Source organism: Miniopterus natalensis, chromosome 2 (genome assembly GCF_054644295.1).
Source record: "Miniopterus natalensis isolate mMinNat1 chromosome 2, mMinNat1.hap1, whole genome shotgun sequence".
NCBI lineage: Eukaryota > Metazoa > Chordata > Mammalia > Chiroptera > Miniopteridae > Miniopterus > Miniopterus natalensis.
The window spans coordinates 160,523,573-160,548,992 of NC_142082.1; the positions used below are offsets into that span (position 1 = coordinate 160,523,573).

A 25,420-nucleotide genomic window follows, 5' to 3' on the forward strand; every position below is an offset into this window, starting at 1 on the left:
CAATAAATCCACATGGCCATGCTTACTGAAGTCTAAAGTCTATGGTGTGCGTCTTGGCTCACTGAAACTTCTGTGTTGATGTTTATTGAAAAAGCTTTGTTTAAGTTTAATCAGTTTAACTAAAATGCACTGAAAGCATACAGGATCCTGTGCTAAGAAATAAAAGATATAGATAGATAGATAGATAGATAGATAGATAGATAGATAGATAGATATAGATATAGATATATATATATATGATTATATATATATATATATATATATGATTATATATATATATATATATATTTTTTAAACATATCTTTATTGATTTCATAGAGAGGAAGGGAGGGAGAGAGAGAGAGAGAAATATCAATGATGTTTGATCAGCTTCCTCCTGCACACCCCTGACTGGGGATCAGGCCCACAACCCAGGAATCGAACCATGATCTCCTGGATCCTAGGTGGATGCTTAGCTGCTGAGCCACGCCTGACCGAGCAATAAAAGATATCTTAATTTGTGACAGTTGTCTTACAATATTAGGGTTGCTGGGTGACTGCTTTAGGCACTGGAATTTCTCCCATATGCTCTTCACTTGTGGCCCAGATAATATGTAAATAGTGTTGCTTCCTTAACAATCAGATTCTTTTGGGGATCAATTCCTGATCTTGAAATATATTTGTTGGTCGTGGGCGTTGTGTGATATAGATAGCCATGTTGTATCTGTGATCCTCAGTTTCTTGTTCACTGGTGTTAGTGAATCATTTGTTTAGGCATTAATTCACAAATACTTATTGAACATCAACTATGTGCCAGATATTTGTGCGGCTGGAACAGGAAAGCAAATGAAGACCCAATGTATTAGTTAGCTAGGGCTGCCATAACTAAATACCACAAAGTGAGTGACTTAAGTAACAGAAAGTTTTTGTCTCACACTTCTGGAGACTAGAAATTCAAGATCAAAGGTTTGCCAGGGCTGTGAGAAGCAGTGTTCCATGGCTCTCTCTCAGCTTTGGACAGTTTGGTGCCAATCTTTGGTGTTCCTTGACATGTGGATGCATTGCCCCAAGCTCTACCTTTATGCCCACATGATTACTTTTTCCGTCCGCAGTTCTGTGTTCAAATTTCCCTTCTTTAAAAGGACACTAATCATAATGAATTAGGGGCTCACCCTACTCCAGTTGACTTCATCTTAACTAATTAAATCTGTAGTGATCTTATTTACAAACAAGTTCATATTCTGAGATTACTTGGGGTTAAGACTTCAATATATGAATTTTGAGGGAATATGATTCAATTCATAACACCCATATACTTACTATCTAATTTTTAAAGTTACAAATAAAGCTAGCAAGTTGTTAAATATTACATGTTCTATTCTCTTATTGTGACAAATATGCCTTCATAAATAACTGAAAGGATAAGTTTTAATTTAGAATTCTTGGAGATACATGTTGGGTTATGGTAGCCTGAGAAGGGTTTGCTCCTGTCCTGGATCTCTCTGTATGCTCTGCTTTATCATCCTGCCCTGGGCTCCCCCTGCACTGAGGGTGGTCTCCTGCATATTTGTGGACACTCCAGCTGGCATAGTCAAGCTGCATCCATGTACTCTGCAAGCAGCCTCCCCTTGGCCACCACTAGGGCCTAGGCATTGCTCACACTGGTAGTATGTCTGATTTCAGATGAATGAACTCTTAGAAAAGGCCTACAAAGACCATTCTGGCAGGGATTTCTGAGGTCCTGGGTACCTAGGATGTGGTCTTAGATGAGGGTTCTGGGTGTGGCTAAGAGTCACAATTGGAGGCAGGATTCTCTTTGTTGAGAGCACCAGGGCAAGGATCTTCTTGGCTGGATTTAAGGCTAAACTGTCAATAAATAAAATGCCCCTATAATCGTGGGATTTATGGTCTAGTGAAAAGAGACAAAGCTTTAATAATAAGCCAAATTAATAAGTAAATTTATAAGATGCTCAAACTTGATAAGTGCAGAGTGGGAAAGATCTGTGGTGTATCTGGGGGCAAGGCAGATTACAATATTATATAAAGTGGTCAGGATAGGTCTGACAGTGATGGAAATATTTAATCGAGACTTGAAAGAGGTGAAAGAGTTAGACAAGTGGATATACGGAGCAAAAGCATATTTTTTGAAAGCAGGGGTTGTCTGATAAAGATTCCAGGGGTGAAGCATGCCAAGAGTGCTCAGGGAGCAGGAAGGAAGCCAGTGCTGCTTCAGTGCTATGAACATAGGCGGATATAATGGGAGTTAAAATCAGAGCGATAGCTGATGGGAGGCCAGATCATATAGGACCTTTTAGGTTATTTAAAGGTTTGGGCTTTTACTTTGAGATTAGAAGCTCCTACAGAGTTTCAAGCAGAAGAATGACATGATCATTCCAGTTGCTGTGTTGAGAATAGACTATGAGGTGGGGCAGGGCAAACACAGAAACAAGGGACTGTGCAGAAGAAGGCAACTGTGATAATCTGGGACAAAGGTGATACAGAGAGGTAGCAATGGAGAGTGATAAGTGGCTGGAGTTTGGGTATATTGTGAAGGTAGAGCCAACAAAAGTCCCTGCTGGATTGAATTATACTGAAGGGGGCGGAGGGAATCAAGGATGATCTTGATATTTTTGCCCTTCAAAACCGGTTTTGGGAAAAGATCAAGAGTTTCGTTATGGACATTCTGAGTTTGAGATATGAGTAGGCAGTTGGTATGGAGCTCTAAAAATTGGGAGGAATTCTGTGCTGGAGTTAGAAAGCTGGAAATCACCAGGGTACAGATGATGCTTAAAGCCCTGGGACTACTTGAGATCATTAGGGAGTGAAGGCTGATGGAGAAGGGGACCAGGAGGCCAGCCCTGGGACACACCAACATTGGGGCTGTGGAAAGACCATGCTTCCGCAGAGAAGGCTGAGAAGGAGGGACCCGTGGTATAGAAGGAAAGCACGGAGGGTGTGGTGTCCTGGAAGCCAGGGGAAGAGCATGTATTGAGAAAGATACAGTAATGATGTGTCAGATACTGCTGATTAGGAAGGCCAGATTAGGGCTGAAAATTGATCTTTGGATTTAGCTACCTGGAGGGCAGTAGGGACCTTGGCAAAAGCAATTTCATTGAAGTGTTGAGGGTAAATATCTTCTTGGAATGGGTCTGAGAGAATACAAGAAGGGAAACTGGAGACCGAGAGTATAAGCAACTGTCTTGAAGACTTTCACTGCAAAGAGGAACAGGGAGATGTGCAGTATTTGGAAGGGGAAGAGGGATGATGTAAAGTTTTCATGATGGTAGCATCACCTAACCATGTAACATCATGGTTGTATACTAAAGAAAATTACCCCGGAATGAATTTAAAAAAATGGTTTTCCATAGTGAGAATTCCAATAATGTTTGTGAGTGGTGAGAGGGGCTGCGGCCCAGTGTGCACTTGAAAGATTGGTTTTGGGTAGGGGCATGGGTAGTTTTTCTATGGTAATATGTGGGAAAGTGGAACATAGAATCTGCTAGGTGGTAGTGGAATGGAATCTGTGGAGGTTTTTTGTTGTTGTTTTTTTGATTGATTCTAATTTCTAGTGAAGTGGAAAACAAAGCCATCATTTGAGAGTGAAGATTAGGGGAGGAGGTGCTGGGGTTTCAGCAGAGAGGGAGTCTAATCACTGACTAGCAGAAAGGGAGAGTAATGGACTGGAAACATAGAATTATTGTCCAGCGGCATTAACGGCTTACTTGACCTGTATGGTCATATGTTTCAAATGGGACCATATCAGCCCACATCAGCTATACAAATATTTTCAATGAATAAGTGTATAATCTTTTACATGTTTATATGGTTATGTAGGTGATCATGGAAAAACTTAAGCTACTTTTTAAATTCAAACGCACCAAAACATTGAATAAAGCAAGGGTTTAAGTTCTTTTTTAGTAATTTAAACAGCAGGGATTAAAAAAACAACACTATTTCTCTTAAAGAATGTGGCATAGTGCTTTGAATTGTACTTTGAATTTGTAGGTGGACCCTGTAGGATTGTTTACTCAGATAATAATGACTATAAAGGTAGGTTCAGAAGTAAGGGAGATAATTGATGTGCAAAGAGAACAGGTTTGATCAGGGGTTTCAGAATTTGAGATCTTGGAGTTAGTGGATAATGAAGTTTAAGATGTGGTCATGCCTCTGGGTGGGTGAAGTCCAGCGATGATGAATTGATTGGAAAAAACTAGAGTTTTTTCCAAAAATTGTATTTAAGTATTTCAGCCATTTATGTTTTATTTTTCTAATAGAAAATAATATAGCACTCTGCTGGAGTCTACCAATCTCCCCAATGTATATGATTATAAGTGGTTATGTAGGTATATATGTTTAATTCAAACGTAAAAAAATTTATTGCAGATATGTCTTGAATTAATTGATGAGATTTAATTATTTGCCTGGGGTTCTTAAAAAATACGTTAAAAATGTTTTTAACTGTAAGTGCACAATTAAAACAAAGTGTGAAGATATGTTTGATTTAAAAGATGTATTTTAAAATTAAATGTCCTTTTTATTATTTACATATTGAATTCTATACAAGCAATCCACTTTCTATTTAAGGAGAAAGGATTCTAAGAAAAGAGCGAAATGCAAGTAGAGATTAGCTGGCTATGAAAGGCTGATTCTGATTTCTTTTTCTTGTATTCTTGATACACTACACTATCTTTGACAACAAAAATGTCCTGCTCATGTGATAGAGAGGCCCAGAAATGGAAAAATACATGCAGTGAATGAATAATGCATATGGTCACAGCAATGGTCAGATTATACTGTTTCCTAGTGGGTACCATTTTTCTTCATTGAGTGGGACACTACAAAGTTGGATGTTAATTGCGCCCACAAATGTGGTTTTGCTCTTCACAATGAGCATTAAGACATGTCCTTGGAGCTCTGTGACTTCATCATATACCACCTGAAAAGAGAGAGGAATAATGAAAATATAAATCAGTTATGTTAAATGAATCTTTTAAAAATATTGTTTTTAATAAAAATATTTAGCTGCAAATACATTGTACCTTGGAATGGATAGGTAAATGTTGTTAGAATCCTTCATGTATAACTCTAATTCTGAAAAGCTAAAGGTTCTGCTCTCATAATGAAGTTTAATGAAAGAATATTTTTAAAAGAAGCTTAGGATATACTCTGATTTTATTAAAAATTGTTCATCCCAAATTTAATAAGACCGCAAATTATTCTCTAGGAAGAATTTTAAATACCATTCACCTTTTAACTGTCCTTGAATTTCCTGTGTAACATGGGAACTTGAACATATCTTTTTAAAAATATTTTTAAAATATATCTTTATTGATTTCAGAGAAAGGAAGGGAGAGGGAGAGAGAGAGATAGAAACATCAATGATGAGACAGTCATTAATCGGCTGCCTCCTGCACGCCTCTGACTGGGGATTGAGATCGCAACCCAGGCATATGCTCTGACCAGGAATCAAACCACTATCTCCTAGATCCTAGGTGGATGCTCAAACGCTGAGCCATCCCTGGCCAGGCTGAACACACCTTTCTTTGTTGAAGTCTAATGAGGAAAGCAGACCAATTTCCATGATTTCTTTGTGTTATTTTAATGCAGTACAACAATATTTCTTTCTACATGTGAAGAGGTCACTCTGTGGTTACTTTATCTAAAATTGCTTTATTTTTAATTATGAAAATATATGCTCATTAAATAAAATATCGACAAAACAAAAAAGAACAAAAAAGAAAGGAAATATTTATGTTTCTACCATTGGGAGATAATTACAGTTAACATTCTGATGTTCTTTTTGTTTTCTATAAATAATCACTTTTTATGAGTCTGAGTTGTAATTAAGCCCTTTATACAGTTTATGTCTTGTTCTTTTTCACTTACAAGTCATGTAACTATTTTTTTTGAAAGGGATATGTTTAAGTGTGTTTTATAATATCCAGAAAGTAAGTTGGTGACAGACATTACCACTGGGTGCCTGCAGTGGTGAAGAAGCTAAAAGTGTCAGTTATGCATCATGAGATGAGGGGAGAGCTCTGTGTAAATCCAACAGGGTTCCAGGGAAACTCCTTAGAATACATTTAGAAAAGCAGTTTCATATGCTGCTTCAAACTTGCTTCCTTTTATAAACAAGCTACAAGACATTTAAAAAGCATATATTCTCTATATATGCAAAAAGGAAGCAGAGGAATCAATTTAGGGGAAGTTCTTTGAGTCGACTGGGAGGCCTCTTTGGTGTGTGTGGGTGTAGTTTCTGATTGATCATACTGGACTTTGCCTACCATTTATGAACCTGCTATCAATGAAATTCTGTTCAAAATCTGTTAGCTTCTCCCCACAATGATTCACTTGCCGAGTAAATAATAATTCAATCAAGAATGTGAGAACCAATATGCTATGTTAACCCAGTCTACCTGGCTTCACGGACAGACACCTCCATGACTACCTCCTCTTCTAGAATCTTACTCACATTCCAGACGGGAAACTGTCTTTTCAGTTTCCTTGGACTGCTTTTTCAAATAATTCCATTTCATCCATTGAGCTCCCTGGAATAGTAAGGGATTTTAAGGGCTGCCTTAAAAATCTCAAAATCCTACCACTGTAGGTCACCTGCTTTAACCACAACGGATACCCAATATGGACTCTCTGAACCACTCTCTCCTCCTAGATTTTTACCTTTCCAAGACTTCAGAGTAAACTCCTTTTCCCTCTCTCTGTGGGGGTTACTTTGAACTGTCTAAACTGATGTCCATTTTTCTTCCACAACACTTTCAGCAGATGAACCCATCTCCTTTTTTATAGAGAAATAGATGAAAGAGCCCTCAAAGTGCTACTCTATGTGAGTCAAAAATAGAATAACTCTAAGCCTTAGGCCTTTGGAAAAGTCTGGCTAAAGAACTCTGTGAATGATATAAATAGGTCCAAAAGATGTAAATGTAAAAGAAACATATCCATTATTCATATTTGCATGAATCTGTTGTCAATTATATGTTTCCTCATTTGCATAATGGTGATAATAATATTTACCTTTTAACATTGTGGGGAAGAATAAATGAGACAACGAATACAAGGCTTACCACAAAGCCTGGTACATATTAAACATTAATAAATTATAGTTGAAAAAGATCCATCTAATAGACAAAAAAAGGAGTTGTTTCTTGGAATTTTGCATTAGTTGACTGAAGAAAACACTTCAAGACAGACTTGAGTCTCCCAGGTATTTAACAAGCTGAAATTCTTAAGAACGGACCTTCAGAATTAATTGCCTTCCTGGTTAAAATACAAACATTTGAACTGCAAAGTTTATATTACTTTATGGATTTTTTCCCTATGCTTCATTATGCATAATTAAGAAAAAGTCACAGAAGTTTTGTAAGCATGCAATCATCGCACAACATAGATGACATATGCCTATTAATTTTTTAACTGCACCCACAATGTTGTTAAAAAAAATTAAGCATTCTTTTCATGCAATGAGTAATTACTGGGTAATGCTAGAGAAGTACACAAATAATTATCTTCTTTGAGACATATTCACCAAATGTTTTAATACGTATTCTGCCTTTACATAAACAGACCAAAATTGCATAGCTCTTTTAATTTCACTTTATGGTATGTTTTTACCCAGAGGCATGAGCCAAATCTCATTGCCTTCTGACAAATATTGAATTTGTGGATCTGAAATTGTTACATCAAGTAGGAAAACACTGTTTAAGGTAATTAATGTTTATTGACGTATATACAAGCATTCACTGTGTCATATTTGACACCAGGGCCTAGTAAATAATTCTAAAGTGTATTTTAGTGATTGCGATGGGAAAACAATAATATGGAAACTGAAGTGTGCCTCGTGCTGGTGGGGAGGAGTGAGGAGGCAGGTTGGTGCAAGGGAGAGTTCAAACCCCTGAGAACAGAGCTCTGGGCGGAGAGACGGAGGGGCTCGAAGCCTATTTAGTGGGGCCAATATGGGCTTTGGGATCAGGAAGTTTGGAACCTGAAATCTAGTTAAGTGGCCCCAGTCACACTGTTTGACCTGAGGGGCTCCATGTCTGTATTTACAAGGGGGATTTTCATCATGTTTTGAGCAGCAAAGGAACGGACCGCACAAGTAACCACAGCCCTTGCTTACTGAGTGTACCGTGGACTTAGCATTATGTTACATATCCTTACACATTTTGGGGGATATTTTAAGGTATGTAAAACACAGAATGTTTCTGTTCTGTCCTTTTTAATTCCCTTCCCCCCCCCTTTTTTTTGCTTTATAAAAGGATAATATCTAAGAAAGGAATACAATGGAAAAAATACATTCACAGTAGTAAAATTTTGTTATAAGAAAGAATCTGTATTTCTATTGAATCATTTTAAAAGATGATGGTTTTTAACCAGATGCCAAAGGTAGTAGAGTGGAAAGAGCAAAGCGTATGGAGCCAGAATCCCAGCTTTTAAGAAGCAGAGGGTTCCTGCCACCAGCCCTGCCCCGTCTTGAGCCCAGTCAGGCCTACCACGGGATTGGCACATGACGGGGGTTTTCGGGGAGACTGCGGGCAAGCCTGTTAAGACTCCCTCTGGAAGTGTCAAGTAGACAAGCTCAGTTCTGTATGAAAGCTTAGTGTCTGAAGGTGGGTAATGAGACAGTTGGCAATGTCCCTGGCCCAGCCTCTCTCAGGTGTGGGTTTTAGGGAGGGAGAGGGCAATGACTAAAAATGGAAAGAACCATTTTCATGACGAACTTTGTAAGACATTGGTGAGGCAATGTAATAACCCCTTTGAATTCCTCTACGAGATTTATACAGAGGGGAGCAAGGTGATGCTCTCCCGATTCCCAGAACAGTGCCCGGCTTTGGGAGTCTGAGAAACCCCAGCATGGTGAGCGGCCGATGCCCCAGTGCTCGGGAGGCAGAGCAGGGCAGGAGTTAAACCGGCTGGAGCAAGCCTAAAGGTCGGCAGTGAAGGACACGGGGGAGCTCCGCATGAGCTGCATCGCAGTCGGAGGGGCCATTCAGGAAATACCAGCTGCCTGATGGGACTCGAGACTATGGCTAAGTAGGGGACGATCAAAGGGCATGGGCACACGATTATTGACAAGTGCAAAAGACATTCAATAAAGGAAGAATTGCCTTCCCAACAAAGGCTGCTAGAGTAATTGGCATTCATAGACAAAAACACATAAACCCAAACCTAATTCACACTTTATTTTTTAAAAATTAAGTCTAAATGGGTAATGTATTTAATATAAAATGTAAAACTATAAAATATTAGGAAAATATATAGGAGAAAAATCTGTAGGACTTAGTGCTAGGTGAGGAGTTCTTAGACGATACTAAATGCATAGTCTATAAAAAGAAAAACTGATAAATTGAACCTCGTCAAAATAAAAATTTCACTCTGTGAAAGACCAGTGAAAAGGGTGACAAGACCAGCTTCAGAATGGGGGGAACATTTGCAAACCAAATATCTGGTGAAGAACCAGCGTCCAGGATATATAAACAGCTCTCAGAACCTAATAGTTAAATGCAAGCTGTTCAATTAAAAATGAGCAAAGACTTTTCACCAAAGAAGACATACAGATGGTAAATAAGCTTATGAACAGAAGTTCTACATCATTTGTCATTATGGAAATGAAAATTAAGACCACAATGAGATACACTTTATACTTATTAAACTAAAATAAAAAATAGTGATAACACCAGATGTTGGCAAAGATGAAGTTTCTACTGGGTCACTCATTCACTGATGGTGAGAGAGTAAAATGGTATAGAGAAAGGGTATGGCAGTTTCCTATAAAACCAAATATGCCATTATTATATACCCCCTTATCTTTTGAGCGTTTATCCTAGAGCAATTACGATTTATGCTCACACAGGAACCTATGCATTAATATTCACAGCAGCTTTGTTTGCAATAATCCCAAGTCAGAAATAACCCAGAAGACTTTTAATGTGTGAACAGTTAAAACCCTGTCATATCCCCATACCATGACTGCTACTCAGCAGTGAAAAGGAATAAACTACTGATACGTGCAGCTGCTTGGATGAACCTCTAGGGAATTAAAGTGGGTAAAGAAGAAAAAAAGCCAATCTCAAAATGTTCCCAACTGAATGATTCCATTTATATAATATTATAAATAACAAAATTATAGAGATGGAGAACAGATTAATACATAGTTGCCGGTGGTTTGCGAGGTTGTATTGGAGGGTGGAAGCGTCTCTGGCTATAAAAGAGTATAATATAATAGGGTAGCACCAGGAATTTTTGTGATGGAACTGTTCTGTACCTTGACTGTGCTGGTGGTCACACAAATCTATACATGTGATAAAAATGCATAGAACTAAACATACACACACATACACAAATGCACATGTAAAGCTGGCGAAATCTGAATAAGGTCAGTAGGTTGCATTAAGGTCAATTTCCTGCTTGTGATACTGTGCTATAGTCATGAAAGATGTTACCACCTGGGGGAAAGTGGTTAAAGAGTATTTGAATTCTTTCTGTATTATTTCTTCCAAGTGTACATGAATCTATAATTATCCCAAAACAAAAACAAAAAAACTTAGGAGGATGACCTTGATCCAAGAGACAACTTAGGAAAATTACTGAGTCAAGTTTTAAGGGCTATGAATGTCATGTTTAGAAGCTTTGACATGATACAGTAGGCCCTGAGGGACCTTCGAAAAAAAATCAAACAGGAGATTAATAAATATGACTAGTTTTTGGAAAGACATTTTAGGTAGAAATAGGAAAGATTTAATAACAAAAACAAGACAGGAGTCAGATGGAAGGCTATTATAGTAGCCAAAGTCACAAGAACCTAAAACAGAGAAAGGTAATGGGACAAAGAGGAGGTGATAGATTTAAGAATCAGGAAGCTGCACAAGTAGAACTGACAAAACTTGGTGACTAGTTGGACATGTATGTGAGAGGCAGGGAGATGTTAGAAGTTATCCTTCGAGACAGCACACATAGGAGGAAAGCCAGGTTTAAAAGTGGCTAGGAGACATTGAAATGGAGCTCTCCAGCAATCAGGCAAAAGTGCGGCTCAACCAGTTAGGAGAGAAGCCAGGGCTTGAAGAATAGATTCAGATGCAACCTAAATACAGGTGAAAAATGAAAATTTGTGGAAACAAGATATCTGAGAAAATAAATATCAAGAAGAGATAGGGTAGACAGATGGTGGAACTCCAACAAAGAACACTCTTTTAAGAGGAAGAATGTAAATGAAGAAAAAAGAGGCAGTGGTTAGAAGGGAATTAAGAAAAGGTTGACCTCTAGAAACAAAAGGGAGGTGGCTGGAAAGGGCATGGTGGACCGTGTGGCTGTGGTCAACCGTGTAGCTGCTAACTTTAGGAGGGGATTAAGCTGCGTCAAAGTCAGAATCCACACTGCGAAGGATTAAAGGGTGAAAAGGAAGTGACTGAAGTGAGTGCAGGAAACATGAGTTAATTCTGTAAAAGTTTGGAGATGACATGGAGGGAAAGAAAAATTGGATGCTTAGAAATGTTGAGTTGAGGAGTTGGTTTTGTTTTTTAAAGATTTCTGAGTCAAGGATTCAATGGATGAGACAGCCTTAAGGAGAACAAATGATCAACTGAGCAAGGCCCAGAGAGATGGGATAGCATGGAATCAAGATTTGCCTTAGAAAGAAGTATGGATGTTCGAATTGTACAGTGCAGTTATACAATTATATAATGCAGTTATACAGTTATATCTAGTATAAATTAACTAATTTTTATTTTGTACTTATATTTTTTTTAGTTTATTCAAATGTGATTTTATAAAATGTGTTTTTATATATTGGTTAGGTTATGATAAGACGATTAGTTAAGGAAAACCAGGTAAAGGAAAGTAAGGTTAGAGAAAATTAGATGAAGTCAGGGATAATATTAGTATGTGAAATAAATGCCGTATAGTGTTAGGCTCTTAATGGAGGCTCACCACAGTTTGAAAACTGGTTCGCAAGCACTTTGAAAGCAGTATCTGTACTTGACAGTTCCCATAGGCTCTAGAACAGTGATCAGCACACAGTGGCTATTTTTGGGAAATGTCTACCATTTATGTAATAATGCTGCCAATTACTGCAAATTTTCCATATTTGGTTGTTTGGCTGAAAAATGATAAGAAAGATACAAAACAACTGAACAAAAGATGAATCATACTTACAATCTCATTGTAAGTGGGGTCGGTACATTTTGGAACAGATTTTGTTTTCCTCCTACGGACTTCACTGGGATATGGTAAAAGATAAAATTCAACATGTGCGCTGGGCGCGGAGCCATCTGGGAGATGCTGCAGAGGAAAATGGTCATAAATATTAATGCATGTTGCTATCAAAGAAAACAAATACATAGCTACTAAATATCTAGACCAAAGGCAGGATCAAGATTTATTACCGTCACTCTATCAGAAAATAAGAAAACAATAAAAAAGAAATATATCATTGTTCAGAAATAATTCCAAGTGCAGTTTAAGAGAGTAAAATTGTCCATCTTAAATTAAGTGTTGTGTCAGAGAACTATATTTAAAAGCCCATTAAATATAATTCATTTTTTACAGTAAAAACTAATTTTGCATTTTTGACAGAAGTGCTCAAAAGATGAATAAAAGCTACAGGCAGAGACAATAATTAAGTGCCCTAGGATGCTGTATACCACTTTAAAATCAATAAATTCAAGTTTAACACATAAAATAAGATGTAGTATTTAATGACATGTATATGTATGTTACATATTACATTTTAAAGCAGAATTTAATTAAAATATCTATTAGACCTACAACTTTAACATACTTATGAGATGGTTATAATTTTATTGTCTAAACTTTCCTAAAATATATTGGATAATCCTTTTAAAATTGTGGGGCATGGAGCCCCCCAAAGTTGCCTAAGTTGTAGCCTGAGCAATGATGCCAAAGGGGTGGATCTCTGGAACCTCTCTTCCCATTATTTCTAACCATTGCCCCCCACCCTTAACCTACCACCTCCCCCATGCTGGCTGCAGACCTTCTCCCCTTCTTCCTTTCCACCTTCCTTATTACAGACATTTTTATTTCTTAATATATCATTTGAAGAGTAAGTCCACTGTTTTAAAAATTTGAAAACTACCATATTTTAAAGAAATGGGTTCTATTTTTGCAACCTTAATCCAACAGAGAGTCAATGCTACTAAAACTCTGAACGTCTGGTTTAATAAAATGAAACGTATTTGTATGATTTAAAGGGGAGCTTTTAAACATCAACCTTGAGGAATTAAGTGCTTATTTTGACTACATTCTGTGAAATTGGTAATTTTCAACAGTATATTTTAGTGCTCTGAATCACAGACATGCACATATGAACATCCAGTGCCACCCCCAAACTCATTAGCTTTAATTTTACATCTTTCTTTGCCACTCAAAAATGTATATTGGAAAGTAAGAATATATGATCTATGTTATTACAGAGATGACTTTTATTCAGTTGTAACTGCATGGTAAAATTATATTATTGGAAAAGTTTGGCTCTTTATTTTTCACAAATTATATAAAATACGCCTGACTACACCCATATGTCAAAATATTAAGATTGTCAAAACTGGTGCTTTAGCTGGAGCTCCAGGTAGCCCACCCCACTCGAAAACTTCCCCTTGGACAAGGAACCCTGCAATGTATCAGTGACACAGAAAGAAGTTGCTATTAATATTTGAGAGTGGTTTTTCTTTGTGCGTGAGTGTGAGAAGAATGAGGGAGTAAAAATGTTTTGCTCTGTGTATTTCTCTCTCATCTTCCATGGGGCTTGATTTTTACCAGATCTATAATCATTTGCTTCAACTTAGTGATTAGAATGATGGCTCTGGGAATAGACTTATTCATTGCAATCTGGGTCCCCCAATTTGCCAGCTCTGTGGCTTTTCGCAGGTTTCTTAACTTTTCAGTGGGTCAGTTTCATAACCTGTTAAATGAGATAAAGATGATACTTATCTCTAGGGCTTAGTGGTGGTGGGGGGGCGTCTGTAATACTGTTAACAATAAAGATAAATAAAATAAATAAAATAAAAATAAAAACATAGAATCAGCAAAAAGGAAAAAAAAGATGATACCTATTTCATAGTATTTAAAACATTAAATAAAATAAACCATGTAATGTGAGGACAGTGCCTGAAATAAAGTAAGATTCAGTAAATGTCTGGTACCATTTTTATGTTCTATAAATTAAACATGAATATACAATATGTGCTGATTGGATAGGATGTCCCTAATGTACTATGCCATTTATGAACGGGGTTTTCAACCTTGACACTACTGACATTTGGGACTGGATAATTCCTTTAATTCTCTGCCGTAGGGGGCTGTTCTGCTGCTGGCATCTAGTGGGTAGCGTTCCAGGGTATTTTAACGGCATCCTGGAACACTACCTACGAGAATCCAGCAGCACCATTCCCCAGCGTAGTGACCTGTGAATGTTTACACCTGAATGTCTCCTTGGTAGCCTTATCTATTGTCTATCCTTCCTCATCATGCCAAAGCAGATTTTTCCAACTTGTTAAAATTATATTACAAGATACCATTTCTCCTCCCTGGGGCCTCCCTTGTCCTTGATTTTCTAACCCAAATATGCACCAAGATCAGTATCTGTCCTTTTTGCTCCAGTTTATCTGTCACTACAGGCCTTTATTCTCTAACTTATTATAACTGGATTTTAAATACTTTTGATGCCCCAGTTTCCCCACCTTCTTACTTCATCTTGTTCATCACTGTTGTATTTAACCTTCCTATAAAGCTGGTTTGATCATGTCACAGTCCTTCCCAAAACAGTCAAGGATTCCCAACTGCCCGAAGAATAAACTCCCAAAGGGAAAAGCTTTTGTGTACCAAACTTTCCCAAGCATTTAGCAACTCAAGGTTTGGGCTTCTATTTCCAAGTTAGTGTCCTTGACAAGGTTCTTGAATATCCTGGAGTTTTTAGAATAATAGAACAGCACAGGTTTCGATTTAAGGCAGGGGTGCATTAGGTCTGAGCAGGGGGCTTAGTCTGTCTTTAGCAGATTTAAATGCAGGCATTGATTTCCCAAGTCCCTAAGAGAGTCTTTTTCCAAAGCAGCTGTCTTATCAACACTATTTTTTTTCTCTTTTTACTGGCACCATATACTGCTCCTTAAAGATCTCAGCCAATTTATTTTTAAAAATCACTAGCTGTCTCCTCATCAATACTTCTCATCTCACCCTTTGCTATTATGTTTATGTGAACTAAATCTTACTTTAAAGTGACTAGATAACCCCTACTTGTCTAAATGTCTCACCCTAGGATTTTTTACTCTGGCTGCTTTTAGATCTTCACAAAGACTTAACACTTTGACCTCAAGAGTCATAATGCTTAGAGATACAAGCTCTTAGTTTGACTCTCAGTCTAAACAATGAGAAGTTCCTGTGTCACTCAGAGGACTTTCTTATTCATGGTGGATTGAAGTCAAGCAACACTGCTGCTTTCTTCCAGAACTCTGGCTAATATTTTTACTGTGCTCAGAAGAGAGCGTGAAGTCCTGTAAACTTTATTTTGTTGCTCATACTAACTTTGAATTCTATCTTTTCTAGGTTTTCTGTTAAAATATTCATAGCACAGTACTTGGAATATAATGGACACTATGTGAATAGTTATCAAGGGACTGAATGACTAAGGTATGGAGTCATAGTGTCTAGCTCCTTGAAAGCACTCCATAGCTATTTGTTGAATCATTATTTATAATGCGATATAAAAACTAGAAGTCTTCCTAACATCCTGAGATTTCATTTAAATGATGTTTTTATCTATTGCAACATTTGTTGTTATAATTCTAAGCAGTAAAAAACCCACTGCAGGGTAAAGTGGATGTATCTTGGGCTCTGTTTTCAAGGCCTGTCCTAGGTGTTTAGCTTGAACACTTAGCAGTTTGAAGGCATCTCTCTGTTAGAGCAGCTCTTCTAATGCACATCATTGGGTTTTGTGGCTGCTCAGGAGTATTATTTGTGTTAAGATCTGCTTATTATGTTCAATATATCAATGACCTGCTTCTAAAACTTTGACTTTATCTCATATCTCAGATCAGATTAAACTATTAGATGCTTACTCTCCTTCTTTACCTCTTTCTGGCTCCCAACTGGAGCTAGACTGGATTTGTAACATAATTATTTGTACTCATACTCAGAATAAAGCCCTTGACAACAGCCTCATTTTCACCTGGGGACGTGATCCCTAATTGCTGTCCTCCTTTCCTGAGGCCAACTCTCCTGCGAAAGTCTTCCCCACCTCTCTGGACTTCTCTCACTTAACTCCATAAAAATCTTGACAATAAGCACAACAGGATATTAAAATCTCCTTCTAGAAGCCAATGATGACCTGATAATTTCTCGGGAGCCTAATAAGTTGTGGAGTGTGATCTAAAGTCATATTTTTGTGCTAAATTCCCATATACTCTCTAAACCTCATGCAAGTTTCCCCCTCCCCGTGCCCCTCTTTTTGGAGTACATGGAAGAAACAGGAATAGGTACACTGAAGTTAGCTGAAGTGTTTTATGGGGGAGGCAGGGAACTGGATCCATATTAGCACCAGATGGAATAAGTATGTCTCTCATACACATGTGGGAAAAATTGGTTTTTTAGGTTTAAAAGAGGTAACTCTTGCCTGGCTGGGTGTGGCTCAGCGGTTGAGCATTGACCTATGATCCAGGTGATCAGGGTTCGATTCCCGGTCAGGGCGCATGCCCAGGTTTCGGGCTCAATCCCCAATTGGGGGCCTGCAGGAGGCAGCCGATCAGACTCATCATTGATGTTTCTATATCTCTCTCTCTCCCTCTCCTTTCCTCTCTCTGAAATCAATGAAGATATATTTATTAAAATAATAAAAAAATAAAAAAAAGAAAAGAAAAAAGAAAAAAGAAAGAGGTAACTCTTTAAAAAGATTAGAAATGAAGGCCTTGGGATATTCTTAGCATTCACTGGTGGAGAGACTTCTTTCTCTACTGAAGAGTGAAATATAAAGGGTTCTTAGCTTAGTTATTAGTTTATAAAACTTGAAATGGATGTATGTATATTAGTAAACCTTTGCCCACAATGTTGACCTGTAAATGGTATTGCTTTAGGTGTATGAATAATTAAGAACACCAATTTTCTACCTTTGTTTTTTTGCCCAAGACTGCACACAGCGTTTCAAGTAGTTTTTCGTGCTACTTTGGTTGTTCTTATGGTAAGTGAATGAGTGTATGTTGAAAACATGGTTAATTTATCAAAATAGAGAAAAATAAAATTAAAAATTAAAAAGTAGCATGTTGGTATAAAAACAAAATCCAGTATCAACTGTTTAAATAGTAAATAAAACCATCTCACATTGTAAGGTATGCCAGCAGTCCTTCTGTATTTTTATATGAATGTATGAGGAAGACATTTTTTTCATACATAGTAATAATAATAGCTACTGCATAATGAATATATACTTCATTTAAAACACTCTCTTTAAATAATGTTGAGCCAGTATTACTGTGTTTATTTCATTGAAAAATTTTTTTCTATAAGACCTCTATGCTCTTAACCACTACCTTGTATTAACTCTACAAAGAATACTGAAGGAAATTGTCAGATTCAGATTAAGAGCTCTCTAGATCAAGTTTGATCAGAAATGTGATAAAGATACTGGTTTAAAAATAACAGACACTTTGGAAACTTCTACAGATTAATTCAAAACTTAATTGTACTTAATAGGTTATTATCCTTTTGATGAATAATTTATGAGAATTTTCCATCAAGTTTTTTTTTTTCTAACTTAAATGTTTCCAGTCATAGGATAATAGAAGCTTTGGTAGAAATCAGCTGATGATGATTAAAATATGATAGGGCTATAAAAACTTGAGGTCTATGCCAGAAACAAAACAACACAATAAAAAAGCATTTTCCTCTCCTAAGTGCCTGCCAAATTGCAATTTCGAAACTCAGACTAGTCATCATAAAGAGGGTTTTTAAAAAAATAGAATGTCAATATACGATAAAAGTACAGATGTAAAATAAAAGTGCTTGTGATATATGGTTTGCTGTGTACTTTAGTTAAAAAAAATCTAATCTTTCTGTATGTGATGGTTAATATAGAGTGGGATGATTTCAGGTCTTCATGAATTAAATTGGGATGGTCTTCTGATTCATTTCACACCAATTTAAGTCTTGAATAGAACTCTTGTCCTCAATAGGTGATTTCTAATAATTATAAAAAAATCAATTTAAAAATCAAACTACTATGTGTCTAGCACTTTGGATGGTTTGTGAGATGATATGGAAAAGCAATTGAAATGGTTCCTACCTTCAAAGAACTAACACACTTATTTTCACAATTATCTTCACATATGTAAATCATATATATATATATATGTATATATATAAAATCAACTTGATATAGTTAATGACTAGACAGAGGTCAGTTTAATAGAATTCCTTTTTGACTCAATACATACAAATTGAACTGCTTCTAAAAATTCAGAATTCTAATTAGAGCTCCAGGCTTTGTTATTAAGTATCTTGTGGAATTTCGCAAGTTTTTTCCATTTCTTAGTCTTGATAACATGAAAGAAGTAAGACTTTAAACCTCATTTATTTTTTTACAATCTAGTCAATAGGCAATCTGAAGAGTTATTTATGGGTTAGCTGGTAATTAAACTTTTTCTTTTTCACAATTGCATTGAACTGCTTTAAATGATTTCAAAACTACTAACTCACCTTCTGTCTCCAAGTGCTGAGAAAATTGTGCAAATAAGAGAGACAGACTATGCTTTTTTAGTCATTACTGAGGAACTGCAAATAACAGATGATATACTGAAAGATTAGACTTATGATGTTATCCCTGATATTAAGGGAAGAAGATGGATTGTAATAAAATAAAACTAGTAATTCAGAGGTAAAATATATGTTTTATATACCTCAAATAGTTGCCTTGATCTTTTCCTTCTAACCAGGGTTATCATGATTTAGATAAAGATATAGATATATGATGTACAGGTGTAGATAACCTGAGTGTGATGGCCAATATGCTGGATCAGATAATCAGGACTGAGTTATGACAGGCTGGAATGATGAACTGTATCTAACAAAGTTAAAAACAGTTGACAAACAAAAATACACAATGCCATGTTCTTCTTTTGGGTCTGGTAAACTGACTTTGCAAATCCAGAATATTAAAAACTTGGCTTAACTATAACACCTGGAAAGACTTTAAAAAAGTTATACATGATTATAGGTTCAATATATCTATGTACTAGAGATTGCTATGCTACCTACACCCTACAGTACGGTTCTCTATATCTATCTATCTATCTATCTATCTATCTATCTATCTATCTATCTATCTATCTATCTATCTATCATCTATCTATCTATCTATCTATCTATCATCTATCTATATCATCTATCTATCTATCTATCATCATCATCATCTATCATCTATCTATCTATCATCTATCTATCTATCTATCTATCTATCTATCTATCTATCATCTATCTATATCATCTATCTATCTATCATCATCTATCTATCTATCTATCTATCTATCTATCTATCTATCTATCTATCTATCTATCTATCTATCATCTATCTATCATCTATCTATCTATCTATCTATCTATCTATCTATCATCTATCTATATCTATCATCTATCTATCATCTATCTATCATCTATCTATCTATCTATCTATCTATCTATCTATCATCTATCTATCTATCTATCTATCTATCTATCTATCTATCTATCTATCTAATCTATCATCATCTATCTATCTATCATCTATCTATCATCTATCATCTATCTATCTATCTATCTATCTATCTATCTATCTATCTATCTATCTATCTATCTAATCTATCATCATCTATCTATCTATCATCTATCTATCATCTATCATCTATCTCTATCATCTATCTATCTACCTACCTACCTACCTATCTATCATCTATCATCTATCTATATCTATCATCTATCATCATCTATATTTATCTAATCTATATCCATCTCTATTTATCATCTCTCTATCATCTATCATATATAGTTTATCTGTCTATATCATATACACAGGAAGCCTACTTTAATGCAAAGAGAAAAAAGGCTAAAAGTAAAAGAATGAAGCAGATATAACATGTTAACATTAATCAAAGGAAAACTGGATTATTTATATAAGTATCTGGCAGAGTATATTTAAGAGCAAATATACATGAATAGAAAAAACTTTATTTTATAATGATAAAAGGGCCAATTAATCAATAGGGCATAATAATCTTAAATGTTCATGCAATATTATACAAATTCTCAGTTATAGTTGAAGATCTTAACACCCCTCTTTTAATAATCCATAGAACTAGCACACAGTTAATCAATAAGAGTATAAAAGATTTGAACAACATAATCAACCAACATGACCTAATTGACATTCATAGAACACTCCACCCAACAAATATTGAAACTGCAGGATGAACCAAGATGATAAAAGTTTCAAAAGTTGAGATAAGGTAGTGAATAGCAAATGGATGTACATTAAGTATAATAATAGAAGCCAAAGAAGGGAAGAATCGCCAGGAGCAAGAGTGACCCAGGAGCTTTCAGAGAGGATGGGAGGTTTAAGCTGAGCCCAAAAGTTGAGCTGAATGTAGAAGGTAAGAAGTATGACATACTCAGCTGGAATGACATGCTTTTGGGCAACAATGAATGAATGCTCTAGAATATAATACAAATTTTGTGTTGGGAAGGGAGAGGGATATAAAAGGCCGGTTATAGGTAGATTGTACAGTGCCTTAAGTATTAAGCTAAGGAATTTGAAATAGAAACTCTTAAACTTTATTTTTGATATGATTAAAATAAACTTTTAGGATGTCTTGTATGCATAATGAAATAGGGGAAGCAGAAAATAAGGAAAGGAATATCACAACAGCCAATGAAAATAATTAATAAATGAATTAATAGAGAATATAAAATAGGATTTTGACAATAATAAAAGTAACAGGAAAATAAAGTAATGATAAAATGAGTAAAAATATAGAAAATAATGGCCTTTTGGCTAAGATCAAGTGTAAAAAATAATTATAGAAAAGTTTTGATCAGGGGTTGTTGAGGATGATGCAACAATTTTTGAGTGAGAGCCGGCTTTAGTGGAAAGTAGAAGACTATACATTAGAATTGTCGAGTTTTACAACATAGCAAGATATGAGAACATAAATGTTCATCAGGGAGTTAGAAACATGTAAACTGAGTTCAGAGAATTATGAAAAGTAGAGATAGAAATTTAGGGGTAATTCATATAATCTTTGAAGTCGCAAGACAATAAAATTTATAGGAAATTAGTTTGAAGAGTTAACACCCTGAATACTGGAAAAATCTTCACATTTAAGAGCCAAGGGTGAGGCCAATATTTATTACATCACTACATACATTATCTAGTTTAAATCTGTAAGAGCTAAGGGAGCCTCATGTCAAAGAGGTTTAGGGAGTGTATAGATGGTGGTTTCATGAAGATTCTGAGAATAGAGAAGTTCAAGAAGAAAGGAGTTAAAGATGTTGGCTCTTAGAAAAACGTCAATTATCATGATTATATCAATAATCATAGGTTTATAGAACGATTTAAGAAATAATTAAGAGCCAGGCTGGCGTGGCTCAGTGGTTGAGCATCGACCCATGAACCAGGAGGTCACGATTTGATCCCAGGTCAGGGCACACGGTCCAGTTTCAGGCTCCATCCCCAACAGGGAGTGTGCGGGATGCAGCCAGTCAACGACTCTCTCATCATTGATGTTTCTCTCTCTCTCTCCCTCTCTCTGAAATCAGTAAAAACATATTTTAAAAAATTTTAAAATAATTAAGAAAGAGTTGATGATCTTTGAAAGGCAATGTTTTGTTGGTAAAACAAAAACCATAAAACATGATAAAATATCCATATCTGGGCTGGGTTTGTGTCACTTCTACACTGCCTTGCATCTTATTTTGAAATGAGAGGTCAATGTCATAATGGGCTTACTCTGGAAGACCAATTTTTAAATTTTATTCATGGAATATATGCCAAATGCAATTGATGAGATATTTGTTATTGCCCTTGAAAACTGCCTTTTAGCAATAAATTAACATTTATTTAGATTGAAGTGCATCTAGGATGGAATAAAAATGGAAAACAGTTGGCATACAGAATTTAGTCAAGTTAGTTTTAAAAGGAAACACAGAACATTGTTATTTTAATACGTCAAAATTCACATAGTGCCATCATTTGTGCCTTATTTTCACCACTTTTATCTTCATCAAATCTAAGTTTTATCTCTGTTTTGCTTCAACAGGCACCACAATTTACTTGGTGCCAAGTCCAGAACTCACACTGCCTGTAGAGTACCATTTATGGAGTAAAGGGCCATTTGGTAAAAGTTTCTTCAAGAATAGGCCACTTGCATCATAGAGCTTTCTGGAATGCTCATATTTGGGAGCAGGGGAGAGGAAAACAAGTCTGGAAATAAAAGAGTAGAGGAATTCCTGAGGCCAGAAGATGCCTGCAAAATGTACATGCAGACATCCCAACCTACACTTGAATCAAAATCGCTGGAAGTTGTTAAAAACATGAATCTATATTTTAAAGACAGAACCCAACTCCCAGGCTACACATACACAGTAAAATTTTAAGAAATTTTCTAAGTAAAAAATAAAATGTAATACAATTTTAATATGTGTGTGTTTAGCCTGAGGTTCTTGTTGTTGAGCTTGACTCTATTTCTCTCCCTCTCTCGCCTGTTAATTTCATATAGTAACTATTTTCTCTCATTTTGTGTCTTCATGAAAGGATTAAACAGCACCCAATTTGAGGTGTTTTCTTTTTTTCTTGACACTATTTGCTCCTCATTTGAAATAACTTACTCTTTTGTTACAGTGTAATAGTGTGAGCATTTTTTTTTTTTAAATATATCTTTATTGATTTCAGAGAGAGGAAGGGAGAGGGAGAGACAGAGATAGAAACATCAATGATGAGAGAGTCATTGATCGAGCCCGCAACCCGGGCATGTGCCCTGACCGGGAATCGAACCCCGATCGCCTGGATCCTAGGTCGACGCTCAACCGCTGAGCCACGCCCGGCCGGGCAGTGTGAGCATTTTCAATATCAGAAGAGAGTCTAGTATCTTTATTGATTACTTTTGGAGCCTTCTGGAATGATTATATTATGGAACAGGTAGAATTAAATAGTCTAGAAATAACAGAGACTGGGAGGGAAACCAGGAGAGACATTGACAACATTGTAATATAGAAAGAGACATTGCGTGTGTGAATCAGTGGAAGAGAGCAATTTAAAGTGGGGCACATGGGAAAATACTAGAGAGATTTAAACAAAATATTTCAAATCTAAATGATTTTTATATTTCTGTTGTATAAACTGAAATATTTTTTAAAAATCTTGACCAAGCTTCTAAATAACTGCATTACTTTGTCAGTCTCTGTTCATTAGAATAAATCATATTTTGCTGCTTTGAAAGGAAAAACATTTTAGCAATTTTGTTTTCCTCTTGTGATCTCATAGAAGGGAAGTAATTTTTAGAGCAGAGCCTCAAAGATTTAATATGAGATAAACAATTCTTTTCATCAAACTTAATATTAAATGTAACAAAACTGCAGGCGTAATAATTCATTTTAATATTAAAATCAAATCAAACACAGCTCTTTAGTCTGATTACTTTGGCATGTGAAAATACTACAGGCTCAAAAAACCCAAACAGTTAGTTAAAACTTGAAGTGAGCAAAGAAAATATGTTGAGAAGTTATAGATAGATTTTTCTATCATTTTAACATATTATAATGTTATCTCTGTCTTCAGGAGCAGAAGGAATAAGCTGTGAAAACTGTAAGGCGTGAGAACTTTTGGAAGGTGGGCAAGATCTTAGTTCTTCATTGGTCACATCAGAAGCAATTTGACATTCTTTCTTTTAGCCAAGTATTCATTGAGCACATACTACATACTTGGCCCTGTTTTAGCCCCTGAGGGCACAGCAGTGATACAGGGCAGTGGAGAAAATAAAGTAAGAAAGGAGGATTGGAAGTGGCAGCGAAGAGGGTGGTTTTGCAGTTTTACCTATGGGAGTGAGTGAAGACCTCACTGAAAAGGTGACAGGAAAGCATGGTCATTCAGGGCCTGTGAGACTGAGCCATGGAGAATTTGAATCATGAACCTGAGGAAGAGCCTTCCAGATAAACTGAATAGGAGGAACAACTGTCCTGGGGCAAAAGCATGCTTGCAATATTCAAGGAACAGTAAGGCAGCCACTGATGATCAAGTGGAGTGGCTGAAGGAGTCTGTAGCAGGAGGTGAGGTGGGAGAGGTCAAGGGGGCCGGATGGGTAGCGCCTCACAGATTGGCTTTCAGGGTACATGATATGAGACTCCTTCCCCAAAAGGATACGAATTGGGAAATGACAGGATCTGATTTATTCTGAAAAGAAGATTCTGGTTGCTAGGTTAGGAAGAGATTATAAAGATATAAGGGCAGGCACAGGGAGACCTGGTAAGAGGCTACAGCAACAATTGGGTTGAGAGATGATGGTGGCTTGAAATAATGATGGTAGAGATGTCAATAGGCATGTTCTAAAGTTTTGCGTAATGGCATTACTGAAATAAAAATTTAGTTTCCAAGAGGACTATTTTGAATTAATAATCATATATTAGATACGTATATGAGTTCTGTTAACTCGATTAACATGATTTCTTAATATTCTATTATTTTATCGTAGAGATTTATGCAGATACTTAAATCTTTATTTCCCAGACTAAGAATTTCTTAAACAACTACTGTTGTTCTCATTTAAGATGATTATGATATCACAAGTAGTCAAAAATATTTATCTTAATGAGCAAAAGTTCTACAAAACACATTTAATAATATTGACCCAGCTATTACCAAAAATGCTAATTATAAACACCATAGATTTACAAACCAACGTATTTGGATATCTGGCTAATATTAAGTTTGTGACAGATGTATCCCCTGTAAATTATGCCAACTATTTGTTCATGGAACAAATATTTACTAAGTTCTACCATGTTCCAGATGCATGTCATGTTGGGAAGAGTTTGCTCCTTTAAGTCCTTCCAAGTGCATCCTGAGAGATTTATACTTACTTATAAAGGAGAAAGCCATAATAGTGCTACTGACTTTCTCCACATCTGTGGAGTCTCCTGGGGAGTTTTATGTGGAGAACCCATTTTAATGAGACTAGAGGAAGACCAGAGAAGCTGGTGAGACTTAGAGTTACCCTTTTCTGTTCACTGCACCCAGACTCAGATCTTTAATAACTTACCCTGTGTCACAGGAAGCTCCCTTTCTTCCTAATGAATGGCCCAATTGCTGTTCTTGCCTCTGACTTGACCCAGCCTTAGGTATTATGGGGTATAACAGAGAATAGCTTTTAGTTTTCTTTAAAGGCTAACTACAGTTGCTGATCTGTGT

General features: G+C 36.2%; 1 protein-coding gene across 3 annotated transcripts in view; it reads right to left on the reverse strand.

Moving 5' to 3' along the window:
* Positions 1–4,607: 4,607 nt before the first annotated feature.
* PIK3C2G (phosphatidylinositol-4-phosphate 3-kinase catalytic subunit type 2 gamma) overlaps positions 4,608–25,420 on the reverse strand; it is a 233,360-nt gene continuing 212,547 nt past the window's right edge. For all 3 annotated transcript variants that reach the window (XM_016197493.2, XM_016197491.2, XM_087813943.1), the window contains 2 exons: positions 12,142–12,267; positions 4,608–4,915 (listed from right to left, as the gene is read on the reverse strand). In XM_016197493.2, the coding sequence (XP_016052979.2) occupies positions 4,763–4,915; positions 12,142–12,267 (279 nt within the window). In that variant the 3' untranslated portion in view covers positions 4,608–4,762. The remainder of the gene's footprint in view (positions 4,916–12,141; positions 12,268–25,420) is intronic.